Consider the following 13,339-nt stretch of genomic DNA (forward strand, 5'->3'; position numbering starts at 1 on the left):
ATATATTTGTGTGTGTGTATAAGAATAATGGAAACTCAATTGCCCCCCCCCCCCCACACACAGATTATTGAGAAATAAGGTACAAATAAATAGGTCCTGAATAAATATTTGTATTTTTATTAGAATTAGGCCTAATAATCATGTCTAGCAACATCATCGCCCGCTCATTCATACACAGACTGTATGTGTGACTGCTCGTGTGTTTTAAGAAAGAAAGCAAAATCTGTGCGTGGATAATGTAGGGCTATAGATATCTGGAACTTTGCTATTTTTCCATCGGATTTTGCTCTAGGTTTTTGCGGTATGCTTCTTTGATACTCGCAACCCTTTTCTGTTGGAGCAACTTTTTATCATGGTGGAATAATCCATTTAAAGAAACATGATTTGATTGCTATTCATTATATATAGAAACTGATCTGGGGTGGGGCCGGTAACATAAACCTTAATAATCGTTTAACATTTTTCTACGACTGATTGCATTGACTACAGCTACAAAGCAGACTTGTTTATGGCCACCCAATTGCGAAATAGTCATTCATAATGCCCGCTGGGCCTTGTCAAAAGTTTGTTGGTAGTCATTGAAAGTGACTTTGTGCTATTATGACAAGTTAAACCAAGGCCCTCTGTTACAACCGACAATGTCCCAGCAACGCATAATGAACGCATGAAGCCACACCAAAGCATTTTTTTTTTGAAGTAGTATTTATTAAACATTCAGTTCAAAGTCATACATACAATAGTATATTAACAAAACATTGTTCACAAAGTCAAATAAATAATTATTCATAATACAAAAAGAATTGTACACACACAAAAAAATCAGAATATAACATTCGAGTCATCAGGAACAAAATAGTTGTAACAAAATAATTAATGGCGACGCAATTGAACTGAATGAGTCGCAGAGAGTGTGATATTAGACGTTGGACGATCATCGCATAAAGTTACACACCGCGACATTAAATAATAATAATTGGATTTATATAGCGCTTTTTCCAGAGGATACAAAGCGCTGTTAATTGCATAAGACAAGTTAAGGTTTATGGTTATATAAGTGTGTTTTGAGATGTTTTTTGAAGAGGTTAAGAGAAGAGAGGTTTCGAAGAGATGGAGGGAGTTTGTTCCAAAGACGGGGGGCAAGAGATTGAAAGGAGTTGAAACCGGCCTGTTTTCTGGACTTTGGAATTACATAGGAAGGAGCAGCAGTAGAACGAAGTGAGTAAGTAGATCTCTGTTGCTGAAATAATGAAGAAATGTAGGAAGGTAGTGTGGTTGACAGAGACTTATAGGTTTGAACAAGTATTCGATAATGTATTCTATCAGAAACAGGTAGCCAATGAAGTTCATTTAGAAGAGGGGTAGCATGACACCATTTTGGTTTTTGACAGATTAATCGTGCACATTTGTTCTGAAGGCGTTGAAGTCTTCCAAGATCCTGTTTACTAATACCCCCCAGCAAGCAACCACCATAGTCCAGCCTGGAGAGCACAAGAGCCCTAACAACATTATGACACGTGTCTTTATCAAGGAAACTTCTAATGCGATTGAGATTATATATTTGCCAGTTGAGAGTGCGACACAAGTATGTTACATGTTCGGTCATTTTCATTTCACTATCAAAAACAACTCCTAAATCCTTAATGGTTGAAGATAATGGAATATCTATACCATTAAAAGAAAAAGAAAGGTCAAGGAACCGATTAAGGTGTGCAGGAGATGCAGCAACAAAGAATTCTGTTTTACAAGAATTTAATTTCAACTTATTATCAACAAGCCATGATTGAATGTCAGACAAACATTTTGAAATACGAAAATACGAGCAGGCTGCATCTCCAGGCTTGGTAGGATCAAAAGTGGTGAACATCTGAATGTCATCGGCATAAACATGGTACTGAATTGAGTGCCGACTGATGATGTTCCCAATATTACCGATGTAGTATGTAAACAACTGAGGCCCGATAATAGACCCTTGCGGTATACCATATTCCAATGGTTTCTCACTTGAAAGTGACCCTTTTATGTGTACTCGACTAGACCTGTTACTAAGATACGATTTGAACCAGGAAAGAGTATTATTACCTAGGCCAAAGTCGTCAGCCAACCTTTGCAAAAGGATTTTGTGATCTACCGTATCAAAGGCAGATGAGAGGTCAAGCATTAATAAGAAAACAGCTTGCTTATTATTATGCGTTATGCGTTGCTGCGCCTGAATGAGTCGCAGAGAGTGTGATATTAGACGTTGGACGATCATCGCATAAAGTTACACACCGCGACATTATGCGTTGCTGCGCCTTGATCGATTGTTACACGCCACGCATGTTTTTCAGTGATCACTATGAGGGACGACCTTTCTACAAGGATATCACCACACCTCTAAACACAAAGACAGCTCAAGAACCTACCCGTTATTACGATCGATCCAGACAGACGGCGGGATGAAACGATCCGGTTGCATGATATTACATTCTTTAAATGGCGCCCTCTACTACGCGAGGGCGAGGAATCCTGTATGAATCGCTGTCATGACAAACTAGTATCAAAACAACCGATCATTCCGTGTCATTGATACCAATAAAACAATGACACCCATTAATTAGGAAAAAATTACATAGGAGAGGGACGATTTTAAAGGACTCGTTGAAGAAAAGAAAGAAAATAATAATAGGCCTAATAACGAGTTGGCGGTAATAGTCAAATATGACTGGTCGCCATTAATATCCAACAAACAACACAACAACAGTCCATTCTGTTTCTTATCACTTATTAGTATCCTGTAGAAACGGTGGTCTTAATCGTGTTATAATCGCAGTGATGGTATTATCAGTCGTGGCTATCGTATTGATCGTTGAAACAAAGAAAATGAACAGTTCAAAAAGTTTCGAAAGGCCACTTGTGGTATCGTATTCATGATCCCACGACAGTGTGAACTATGTATCATACAGATAAATGATGAATAAAGTTGAGAAGAATTATCGTGTATCTTTGAATTTCAAATGGAAAGATATGTTTAATGATCCATATTAGGTTAGATGTGTTTTAAGACAGTTATTGAGTTTGGGCGTCAACTAATGTTTTATAGATTCAGACGCGATGTAAAGCCCAACACAAAGTAGAAAAACTAAAAAAAAATGTAAGCTCACAAAATAACCGTGGCACAAGGCAACAAGTCAGGAGCAGATTAGGTTTACATGTTTAGAATGTACATGCATAGACATCGTGATTTTACTTCGAGAATCGTAGTACATGTAGTATGGAACAAACTTTCTATCGAACTTTCGAAACTTTACTTATACTGAACGCAATACAAACTTTATGTTTTCGTCCAAAGATGTGCTTTTGAATTTAACGGGGACAAACGGCTAAACTTTGGGAAAAAAATCGCTTGACTTTGTGCACTTTGCGCGATTGACATCAATGTAGACAATCATATAGCAATTTTTGCTATATCTTGAGCAACCAACGTGTAGCCCACTTAAGGAAAACCAAGATATAGCTTTTGTGCCTTGTGCTTTAATCATTTACTCATTCATTTTATGGTATGTGGCTTTCATATATATTATTATGTTCTTATTTCATGCTCTGTTGATTGCAGTGTAATTTCGATCAAGATTAGAAAATTAGATTTACATATTCATTTAAATGCTCAATGATAATCATTGATTGAACATAATCAAAAGGGCCTACATTTCTATGCTGTTGCATGACTTGTGTATATAATAATATGGGCCATTTATACGGCGCATCTACTTTATCAATGTACTCTACTCGCTTTATTGGTATCATAGTTATTGTTACCTCGGCTGAAAAGCTAAGGCGCTCAAGCATTCGAGGAATTTCTTCCTACCGCGTATCCATTCACCTCACCTGGGTTGAGTGCAGCCCAGTGTTTGTAAATTTCTTGCTGAAGGAAAACACATGCAAGGTATATGTATCTTGCATGTTTATATCATGTTATTGTCGGTAATTATTTAATGGCTACCATAAATATCTTGAAGGGCCTGCAATTTGGTGATGTTTGCCGCCTTGTATAAGCAACCTAAAGTATTATTGATTTCATATTTTTTCATGCTTTATACATATTTTTTGGTAATACTATTTTGATTTTTCATCCAATAAAATAATCTTTTTTCTCTCAACATAAGAAAGTGATGCTGTATTTATGTTTTCGTGCGATGTTATATGTAAAAGCTTTGCATAATTCAGCTCATGCTGATGCTAATTAGTCTAAAAATTATGATAATGCCATCATTAAAATAGTACGATTAGTGATATTTTCCATATCTTTACGATTTAACCCACTTTATATGATGCATAAACATGTACCTACTAAAAAGCAGCAATTGTATTGAACGAATACATGTGAGCAAGTAATGCGAGCCGCCGATATTTGTTCGACTACAAACACATAAAATATTATTAAAGGTGTAACTCATTTAAAATTTTTAGGTGTCATAATTGATGAAAAACTTTCATGGAAAAACCATAATTTAGATATTACAAACAAAATTTCCACAAATGTTTGTATCATCCGCAAACTCATGAAGTCGAAGTATGGTCAACTTGCTCCCCCCCCCTCCCCTCCATTCAAATACTCTGGTGACACCCTTGTATTGTGTATATATGTTGCTGCATGTAGCTTAAACCACTCCATTGATGGTAAGCTGCAATTTGCTCTAAAATTTTTATTTATTCTCTTATTAAGTACTATTATTAAAAAGATGATTATTAAAAGATATGTTTGAAAATGGTGAATGAAGAAATTGATTCCCGTTTCCTTTTTTCAGTTGATGTAAATGACTTTATAACTCAACTTCAAAATTTATTTTAGAAAAAAATGCAAAACGAGTGTAGTCCCAAAATTATATGCCTTGCTTATTGACAATATAGGAAAATACAGAAAGGCAATTGAAAACACGTTAGACATGGCAATTTCTCAAAAATCTTTCCATTTTATGTATAATAACTTTATGCCCTTTTTGACCCTGGAAACTTATATTTCTTTAAATGAGCTTACACTCCCAATTTATATTTACAGATGACCCTTCCAGAGCTCCTAAGTAGTATAATTCATTGAGGGAAATGTCCAATTGAAATAGTATTTTTAAACTTGTACGAATGATCCTTTGATACACATGTTTTACTTTATTTCATATCAACACAGACATTCGCCCTCAGTATCATACACCCTGATGTATTCTGTACTGTAAATAAATTCTATTTGAAGAAATACAATTTACACGAGAGAATATATAACTAAGTGAGCCCTATGATATTAATTTCAGTAAGAATATGCAGTGTGTCATACGAATAATATTTTCAGTTTGAAAATACGATAAAGAGGATTAAAAAATGGGATCTTTCTCATTGAGGTTGGCAGTTCTGCTTATCACAGACCCCCTCCCCCCCACTATTGTGATCTGATCAATAATATTCCTATGTATTCTATTTCTTTGCTAACTATCTCTCTCTGTGTCTCTCTTATCAAGTACTCTGATAATAAAGCGCCCTCCTACGTTGGTTGATGTCATGAACTCATGTAGCCATCAGTGTAACTCATATTTAGTTGGGACAAGTGCGTTTCGTTATGAGATAGACTTGAAATGAAATAGCCTTACAAATTTTGCTTCATAATTACTATTTCGATTTGGAAATCACAAGAAATATATTTGAAGCAGCGAAACATCAGTTTGAGACGCTAAGATGGTCCACTTGATTTATTCTAACAAATTTAATGTCTGATGTCACATGACGGATCATGATATCTTAACACTCTTCACCACGAGAAGGTGCAGGTAGGACTTCCTTGTGAGATCAGGAATATTAATTTTTACCAAGTCAGGCAACCACTAAATGATGTCCCCGCTGGAAAGAACGCAGTGTAACACATTTTGTCCACAGTGTGGAATAAATATTTCAGATCAAATTTCCATTCTGCGATCAAACTGCAAATATAATGAAAACACAGTGAACACAATGAACGCACTGCAAACACACTTTGAACACAATGAACACACTTTGAACACAATGGACACACTGTAAACACACAATGAACACACTTTGAACACAATGGACACACTGTAAACACACAATGAACACACTTTGAACACAATGAACACACTGTGAACATAATGAACACACTGCAAACACACTTTGAACACAATGAACACACTGTAAACACACTGTGAACAGAACACACTGAGAACACAATGAACACACTGTGAACACAATGAACACACTTTGAACACAATGAACACACTGTGAACACAATGAACACACTGTGAACACAATGAACACACTGTGAACACAATGAACACACTGTGAACATAATGAACACACTGTGAACATAATGAACACACTGTGAACATAATGAACACACTGCAAACACAATTTGAACACAATGAACACACTGTAAACACACTGTGAACAGAACACACTTTGAACACAATGAACACACTTTGAACACAATGAACACACTTTGAACACAATGAACACACTGTGAACATAATGAACACACTGCAAACACACTTTGAACACAATGAACACACTGTAAACACACTGTGAACAGAACACACTGAGAACACAATGAACACACTGAGAACGCAATGAACACACTGAGAACGCAATCAACACACTGCAAACACTCTGAACACAATGAACACAATCAACACTCTGCAAACTCACTAAACACAATGAACACACTGAAAATACGCTGTGAACACAACACACTGCAAACACAATAAACACACTATGAACATAATGAACACACTGTAAACACAATGAGCGCACTGTAAATACGGTGTGAACGCGATTAATAAACTGTGAACCCAATCAACACACTGCAAACATACTGTGGACATAATGAACACGATGAATACATTGTGAACACAATAAACACAATGTGTACACAATGAACACCATGTTAATACACAGTGAACACAATGAACACAATGTGAAGACAATCAACACAGCAAACACACTGCAAACACGCTGTGTCCACAATGAACACCACTGCAAACACACTATAAACACACTGTGAACACAATGAACACACTGTTAAGACAATGAACACACTGTGAACACAATGAACACACTAAAACTTGCTGTGTACACAATGAACACACTGGTAACACAATGAAAATACTGTAAATACAATGAACGCACATCAAACACACAATGAACACGCTGTAAACGCATTTCGAATACACCGTAAATGCTCTGTAAACAGTGAGAAAACACTGTAAACATATGTGACACACTGAAATACCAAAGCTGAAAGACTATTTTGATCGGTTAATACCAAGCATTGATGGGTAAGAGTATATATGATATGAGTTAAGGCGACCGCACACCTTACGATTGGTCTCCGACCCGATTTCAGAATAAAATGTAGTAGACTTTGATGGTAATATTAAGACTTGGAATATCTTATTGTGTAATGTTCTAAATCATCGTACGAATACCTATGATCAAATTTGTGACTATGCTATCATCCTTCTTAAAATAAAAGTGAATTAAATAGCTAGTCGTAATGACGTCATAGCAGTCGATTTGACACTAATTTGGACTTTACTCCAAAATAAGGGCTTGCAATCTTTCAAAATGGTTATGATATTATTATTTCAATTAATTTTAACCTCAAATAAAATGATATGTTCCATTCACATCTTCAGAAATTGAGCAAAAAGCGATTTGTTCCGAAATCGGGTCGCAGACCAGTCGTAATTGTGCGGTCGCCTTTAATTTGTGCGGATGCCTTGGACAATTTTTTTTTTCAAATTAATTTTCCTCTTTTGATACTCACTATAGGCTTTGAAGAGCACCCACCCCTGACCCTAATCGTCTAACCACACTTAACCAGTATGACACATAATCCTCCATATTATGAAACATAATCGTCTATAAAAATACTTAACCAGTATGACACATAATCGTCTATAACCATACTTAACCAGTATGACAAATAATCGTCTATAACCATACTTAACCAGTATGACAAATAATCGTCTATAACCATACTTAACCAGTATGACACATAATCGTCTATAACAAGTATGACACATAATCGTCTGCTGATGTGGTTTACGGTACACCACGTGTGTTATAGAAACAGTGGATAGAAGAAGAGAAGAAATGGATAGGCGAGAAAGCGGAGATTTGAGAGTAGAGTATTCTTTCTTGAAAATAGTCGCAGGGGATCTTGTACACGCCTGGTTGCTTGTTGGGTGGGTGCTTGTCCTTGTGAGAGTCAAGGATGGAGTGTAGCTTACGAGAGGATTGGTGTCTGACGAGGATATTGGCAGAGTGAAGGATGCGTTGCAGTCGGTGTGAAGTCTTGCCGATGTAGGGAAGTACTATGGTGGCGATGGACTTGGATGGGTTTTTGGTGATGTTGGTGCTGGGTTGGTGGCTGGACGGTTGAGTGTTGATCCTTCTTCTGGGGTAATGGTTGATGGTGGTGAGTGCATTGGTCACGTGTTTGAGTTCGTGTTGTAAGTGTGCCTTGTCGCTGAGTTGGTGGGCTCTTCTGACGAGAGTGTCGGCGACTGATTGGTGGACGGATGGGTGGTGGTGTGAGCGGAAATTGAGGTAGCGGTCTGTGTGGGTAGGTTTTTGGTACACCTGGTGAGATGGGAATCCAGACGGTGTCTTAGTGATGAGAACGTCTAGGAATGGAATTGATTTGTCGCGTTGGGTCTCCATGGTGAACTTGATGCTGGGTTGCTGGTGGTTGAGAAACTGGTGAAGGTCGGGTGTGCTGTGCGGCCAGATGACAAAGGTGTCGTCGACGTAGCGGAGCCAGAGTGAAGGAAGTTTGTCCGCAGTCTTGAGTGCTTGGTGCTCGAAATGTTCCATGAAGATGTTAGCGATGATTGGTGAGAGGGGTGAACTCATGGCTGCTCCTTGTAGTTGTTTGTAGTAGTTGTTGCGCCATTTGAAGGAGTTGAGACAGGTGAGGAGGAGGTCGTGGATCTGGTCTGGTGTGAGATTGGTTCTGGATGCTATGTCTGAGTCGGTGATCAGGCGTTGCTTGATGATGTCACATGCTTGGTCTACAGGTACGCTGGTGAAGACGGAGACGACGTCGTGGTATCCGGCGAGGTGAGTAGACGGCGGCGTGAGTTACGGCGGCGTGTGTATGTGTCGGCGGTGTGGTAGGTACATCAGTGGTGGCGTTCTGGGTGTTGGTCGTCGGATTCGTCGGGTAAGCTTCGGCGGGAGTGAGTGGGTGACCTGGTGTATGAATGAGGTGTTGGGTCGTCGGCAGAGGTTGTAGCGAGGTGTCGGTGGCGGCGGTGTGTGCGTCGGCGAAGTCACTGGTTGAGTTGGTGATGCAATAGGACTGCTGTGTTGGGTAGGAGAGCTTGGTGGGGTGACTGACGGTGGACGGCGGGTTGCTTATGGATTGGTTAGAAGTTTGGTGGTGGCGTAGGATTGGGTGCCAGATGCTGTTGATGTGGGGGCCAGGGTCTTGAGGCACAGTGTTGTGTTGATGTATCTCAATGGCTTCCCCGACCCTTCTGGTATTCCAGTGCCGGATGTTGGTGATTAGGTGGCTCTTGTCCCAGTCTATGCGGTGATTCTCTTGTTGTGCGTGCTTGACGATGGCGGATCGGTCCCAGTCGCTGCGTCGGTGGTGGGTCTTGTGTTCCTTGAGTCTGGTGTCGAAGTCTAGGCCGGTTTCTCCAATGTAGACTTTGCCGCAGTCGAGGGGATCTTGTAGACGCCTGGTTGCTTGTTGGGTGGGTGCTTGTCGTTGTGAGAGTGAAGGATGGAGTGTAGCTTACGAGAGGATTGGTGTCTGACGAGGATGTTGGCAGAGTGAAGGATGCGTTGTAGTCGGTGTGAAGTCTTGCCGATGTAGGGAAGTACTATGGTGGCGATGGGCTTGGTTTCGGATGGGTTTTCGGTGCTGTTGGTGCTGGGTTGGTGGCTGGACGGTTGAGTGTTGATCCTTCTTCTGGGGGTAATGGTTGATGGTGATGAGTACATTGGTCACGTGCTTGAGTTCTTGTTGTAAGTGTGCCTTGTCGCTGAGTTGGTGGGCTCTTCTGACGAGAGTGTCGGCGACAGATTGGTGGACGGGTGGGTGGTGGTGTGAGCGGAAATTGAGGTAGCGGTCTGTGTGGGTAGGTTTTCGGTCAACCTGATGAGATGGGAATCCAGACGGTGTCTTAGTGATGAGAACGTCTAGGAATGGAATTGATTTGTCGCGTTGGGTCTCCATGGTGAACTTGATGCTGGGGTGCTGGTGGTTGTGGTGTTTGACAAACTGGTGAAGGTCGGGTGTGCTGTGCGGCCAGATGACAAAGGTGTCGTCGACGTAGCGGAGCCAGAGTGAAGGAGGTTTGTCCGCAGTCTTGAGTGCTTGGTGCTCGAAATGTTCCATGAAGATGTTAGCGATGATTGGTGAGAGAGGTGAACCCATGGCTGCTCCTTGTAGTTGTTTGTAGTAGTTGTTGCGCCATTTGAAGGAGTTGAGACAGGTGAGGAGGAGGTCGTGGATATGGTCTGGTGTGAGATTGGTTCTGGATGCTATGTCTGAGTCGGTGATCAGGCGTTGCTTGATGATGTCACATGCTTGGTCTACAGGTACGCTGGTGAAGAGGGAGACGACATCAAAGCTGACGAGTGTGTCGGAGGGCCAGAGCTGGGTCTTGGAGATGACGTCTATGAAGTGCTTGGAGTTGGTGACATGGTGCTGGGTCTGGCTTACGAGTGGTTGGAGGATGTTGGCCAGATGGCGTGCTGTGTTGTAGCAGGGTGACCCGCGGATGGAGATCATAGGGCGGAGAGGAGTGTTAGGCTTGTGCATCTTGGGTTGTCCGAATAGGATACGTGACTTGGCTGAAGAAGATCTGAGTTGGAAGTAGAGTGCCTTGGGTAGTGCATCGGATCGGTGTAGGGTCAGCAGTGGTTGGTGGATTTTTCCTTTTGTTGGCCTGAGTTGGGTCTCTGTTGAGTTTGGAGTAGGTGTCCTTGTCTTGGAGATTCTCTTCGATCTTGTCATCGTATACGTCTTGATCCTGATAACGGTGGCGTTGCGCTTGTCAGCCTGAAGGATGTGAATGGCTTGGTTACGTCGGAAGTCCTGGATGGCAGAGCGTTCTTCTTTGGATAGGTTCTGTTTAGGTGGCTTGGCGTCGGAGAGGGCATTGGTCACTTTGAGTCTAATTTCGTTGGCGGCTGCTTTGGAGAGAAAGCGGAGCTTGGGTTCGACCTGCTGTACTATGTCGGAGAAAGGGATCTTCAAAGTGACCAATGCCCTCTCCAACTCAGTCCAACAAAAGGAAAATCAACCAACAAATGCTGACCCTACACCGATCCGATGCACTACCCAAGGCACTCTACTTCCAACTCAGATCTTCTTCAGCCAAGTCACCTATCCTATTCGGACAACCCAAGATACACAAGCCTAACACTCCTCTCCGCCCTATCATCTCCACCCGCGGGTCACCCTGCTACAACACAGCACGCCATCTGGCCAACATCCTCCAACCACTCGTAGGCCAGACCCAGCACCATGCCACCAACTCCAAGCACTTCATAGACGTCATCTCCAAGACCAAGCTCCGGCCCTCCGACACACTCGTCAGCTTTGATGTCGTCTCCCTCTTCACCAGCGTACCTGTAGACCAAGCATGTGACATCATCAAGCAACGCCTGATCACCGACTCAGACATAGCATCCAGAACCAATCTCACACCAAACCAGATCCACGACCTCCTCCTCGCCTGTCTCAACTCCTTCAAATGGCGCAACAACTACTACAAACAACTACAAGGAGCAGCCATGGGTTCACCTCTCTCACCAATCATCGCTAACATCTTCATGGAACATTTCGAGCACCAAGCACTCAAGACTGCGGACAAACCTCCTTCACTCTGGCTCCGCTACGTCGACGACACCTTTGTCATCTGGCGCACAGCACACCCGACCTTCACCAGTTTCTCAACCACCTCATCCGCCAGCACCCCAGCATCAAGTTCACCATGGAGACCCAACGCGACAACTCAATTCCAATTCTAGACGTTCTCATCACTAAGACACCGTCTGGATTCCCATCTCACCAGGTGTACCGAAAACCTACCCACACAGACCGCTACCTCAATTTCCGCTCACACCACCACCCATCCGTCCACCAATCCGTCGCCGACACTCTCGTCAGAAGAGCCCACCAACTCAGCGACAAGGCACACTTACAACAAGAACTCAAGCACGTGACCAATGCACTAACCACCATCAACCATTACCCCAGAAGAAGGATCAATACTCAACCGTCCAGCCACCAACCCAGCACCAACAGCACCGAAAACCCATCCGAAACCAAGCCCATCACCACCATAGTACTTCTCTACATCGGCAAGACTTCACACCGACTACAACGCATCCTTCACTCTGCCAACATCCTCGTCAGACACCAATCCTCTCGTAAGTTACACTCCATCTTTCACTCTCACAAGGACAAGCACCCACCCAACAAGCAACCAGGTGTCTACAAGATCCCCTGCGACTGCGGCAAAGTCTACATTGGAGAAACCGGCCGAGACTTCGACACCAGACTCAAGGAACACAAGACCCACCACCGACGCAGCGACTGGGACCGATCCGCCATCGTCAAGCACGCACAACAAGAGAATCACCGCATAGACTGGGGCAAGAGCCACCTAATCACCAACATCCGGCACTGGAATACCAGAAGGGTCAGGGAAGCCATTGAGATACATCAACACAACACTGTGCCTCAAGACCCTGGCCTCCACATCAACAGCATCTGGCACCCAATCCTACGCCACCACCAAACTTCTAACCAATCCATAAGCAACCCGCCGTCCACCGTCACCCCACCAAGCTCTCCTACCCAACACAGCAGTCCTTTTGCATCACCAACTCAACCAGTGACTTTGCCGACGCACACACCGCCGCTACCGACACCTCGCTACAACCTCCGCCGACGACCCAACACCTCATCCATACACCAGGCCACCCACTCACTCCCGCCGAAGCTTGGCCGACGAGTCCGCCGACCATTACGCACAGAACGCCACCACTGATGTACCTACCACACCGCCGACACACACACACGCCGCCGTAACTCAGGCCGCCGTCTACACAACGCGTCCGCATACCACGCCCACTCGTTTCCTGCCAAAACCGCCGACCCACGCACAGAGCGCCACCTACGACGTCAGCCCGCCGTGACCGCCGGCCTAGAACTTTCCCCCACGTCCGCTCGCACGCCACAAGTACCGCCGCACCCCGAGCGAACACTCACTGGGCGTTAACTGGGCGTTGTGGCGTGCGCCTGTAATCCAAGCTGTGTGGAAGTTACAAATTGATG

The 13,339-nt window shown here is 42.9% G+C and overlaps 2 protein-coding genes across 2 annotated transcripts; one reads left to right on the forward strand and one right to left on the reverse strand.

Annotated features, from left to right (window-relative positions):
- Nucleotides 1–5,937: 5,937 nt before the first annotated feature.
- Nucleotides 5,938–11,008, reverse strand: LOC121419573. The gene is made up of 3 exons (XM_041614026.1): nt 10,576–11,008; nt 8,208–9,041; nt 5,938–5,942 (listed from the first exon to the last, which is right to left on the reverse strand). Exons 1-3 carry the CDS (start codon nt 11,006–11,008, stop codon nt 5,938–5,940), a joined length of 1,272 nt encoding a protein of 423 aa, XP_041469960.1.
- A 251-nt stretch (nt 11,009–11,259) lies between these two features.
- LOC121419574 lies at nt 11,260–13,052 on the forward strand. The gene is made up of 2 exons (XM_041614027.1): nt 11,260–11,925; nt 11,970–13,052. The coding sequence occupies exons 1-2, from the start codon at nt 11,260–11,262 to the stop codon at nt 13,050–13,052; spliced, it is 1,749 nt and encodes a 582-aa protein (XP_041469961.1).
- Nucleotides 13,053–13,339: the final 287 nt, after the last annotated feature.

Source organism: Lytechinus variegatus, chromosome 8 (genome assembly GCF_018143015.1).
Source record: "Lytechinus variegatus isolate NC3 chromosome 8, Lvar_3.0, whole genome shotgun sequence".
Taxonomy (NCBI): Eukaryota; Metazoa; Echinodermata; class Echinoidea; order Temnopleuroida; family Toxopneustidae; genus Lytechinus; species Lytechinus variegatus.

Excerpts from the sequence above, each read along its gene's own strand:
- LOC121419573 (XM_041614026.1), bottom strand. The coding sequence starts at position 11,008 with ATGACAAGATCGAAGAGAATCTCCAAGACAAGGACACCTACTCCAAAC. Across the intron at positions 9,042-10,575 it reads CGTACCTGTAGACCAAGCAT|GTGACATCATCAAGCAACGC; the intron begins GTGACATCATCA and ends TAGACCAAGCAT.
- LOC121419574 (XM_041614027.1), top strand. The coding sequence starts at position 11,260 with ATGCCCTCTCCAACTCAGTCCAACAAAAGGAAAATCAACCAACAAATG. Across the intron at positions 11,926-11,969 it reads CCTTTGTCATCTGGCGCACA|CACCCCAGCATCAAGTTCAC; the intron begins GCACACCCGACC and ends CTCATCCGCCAG.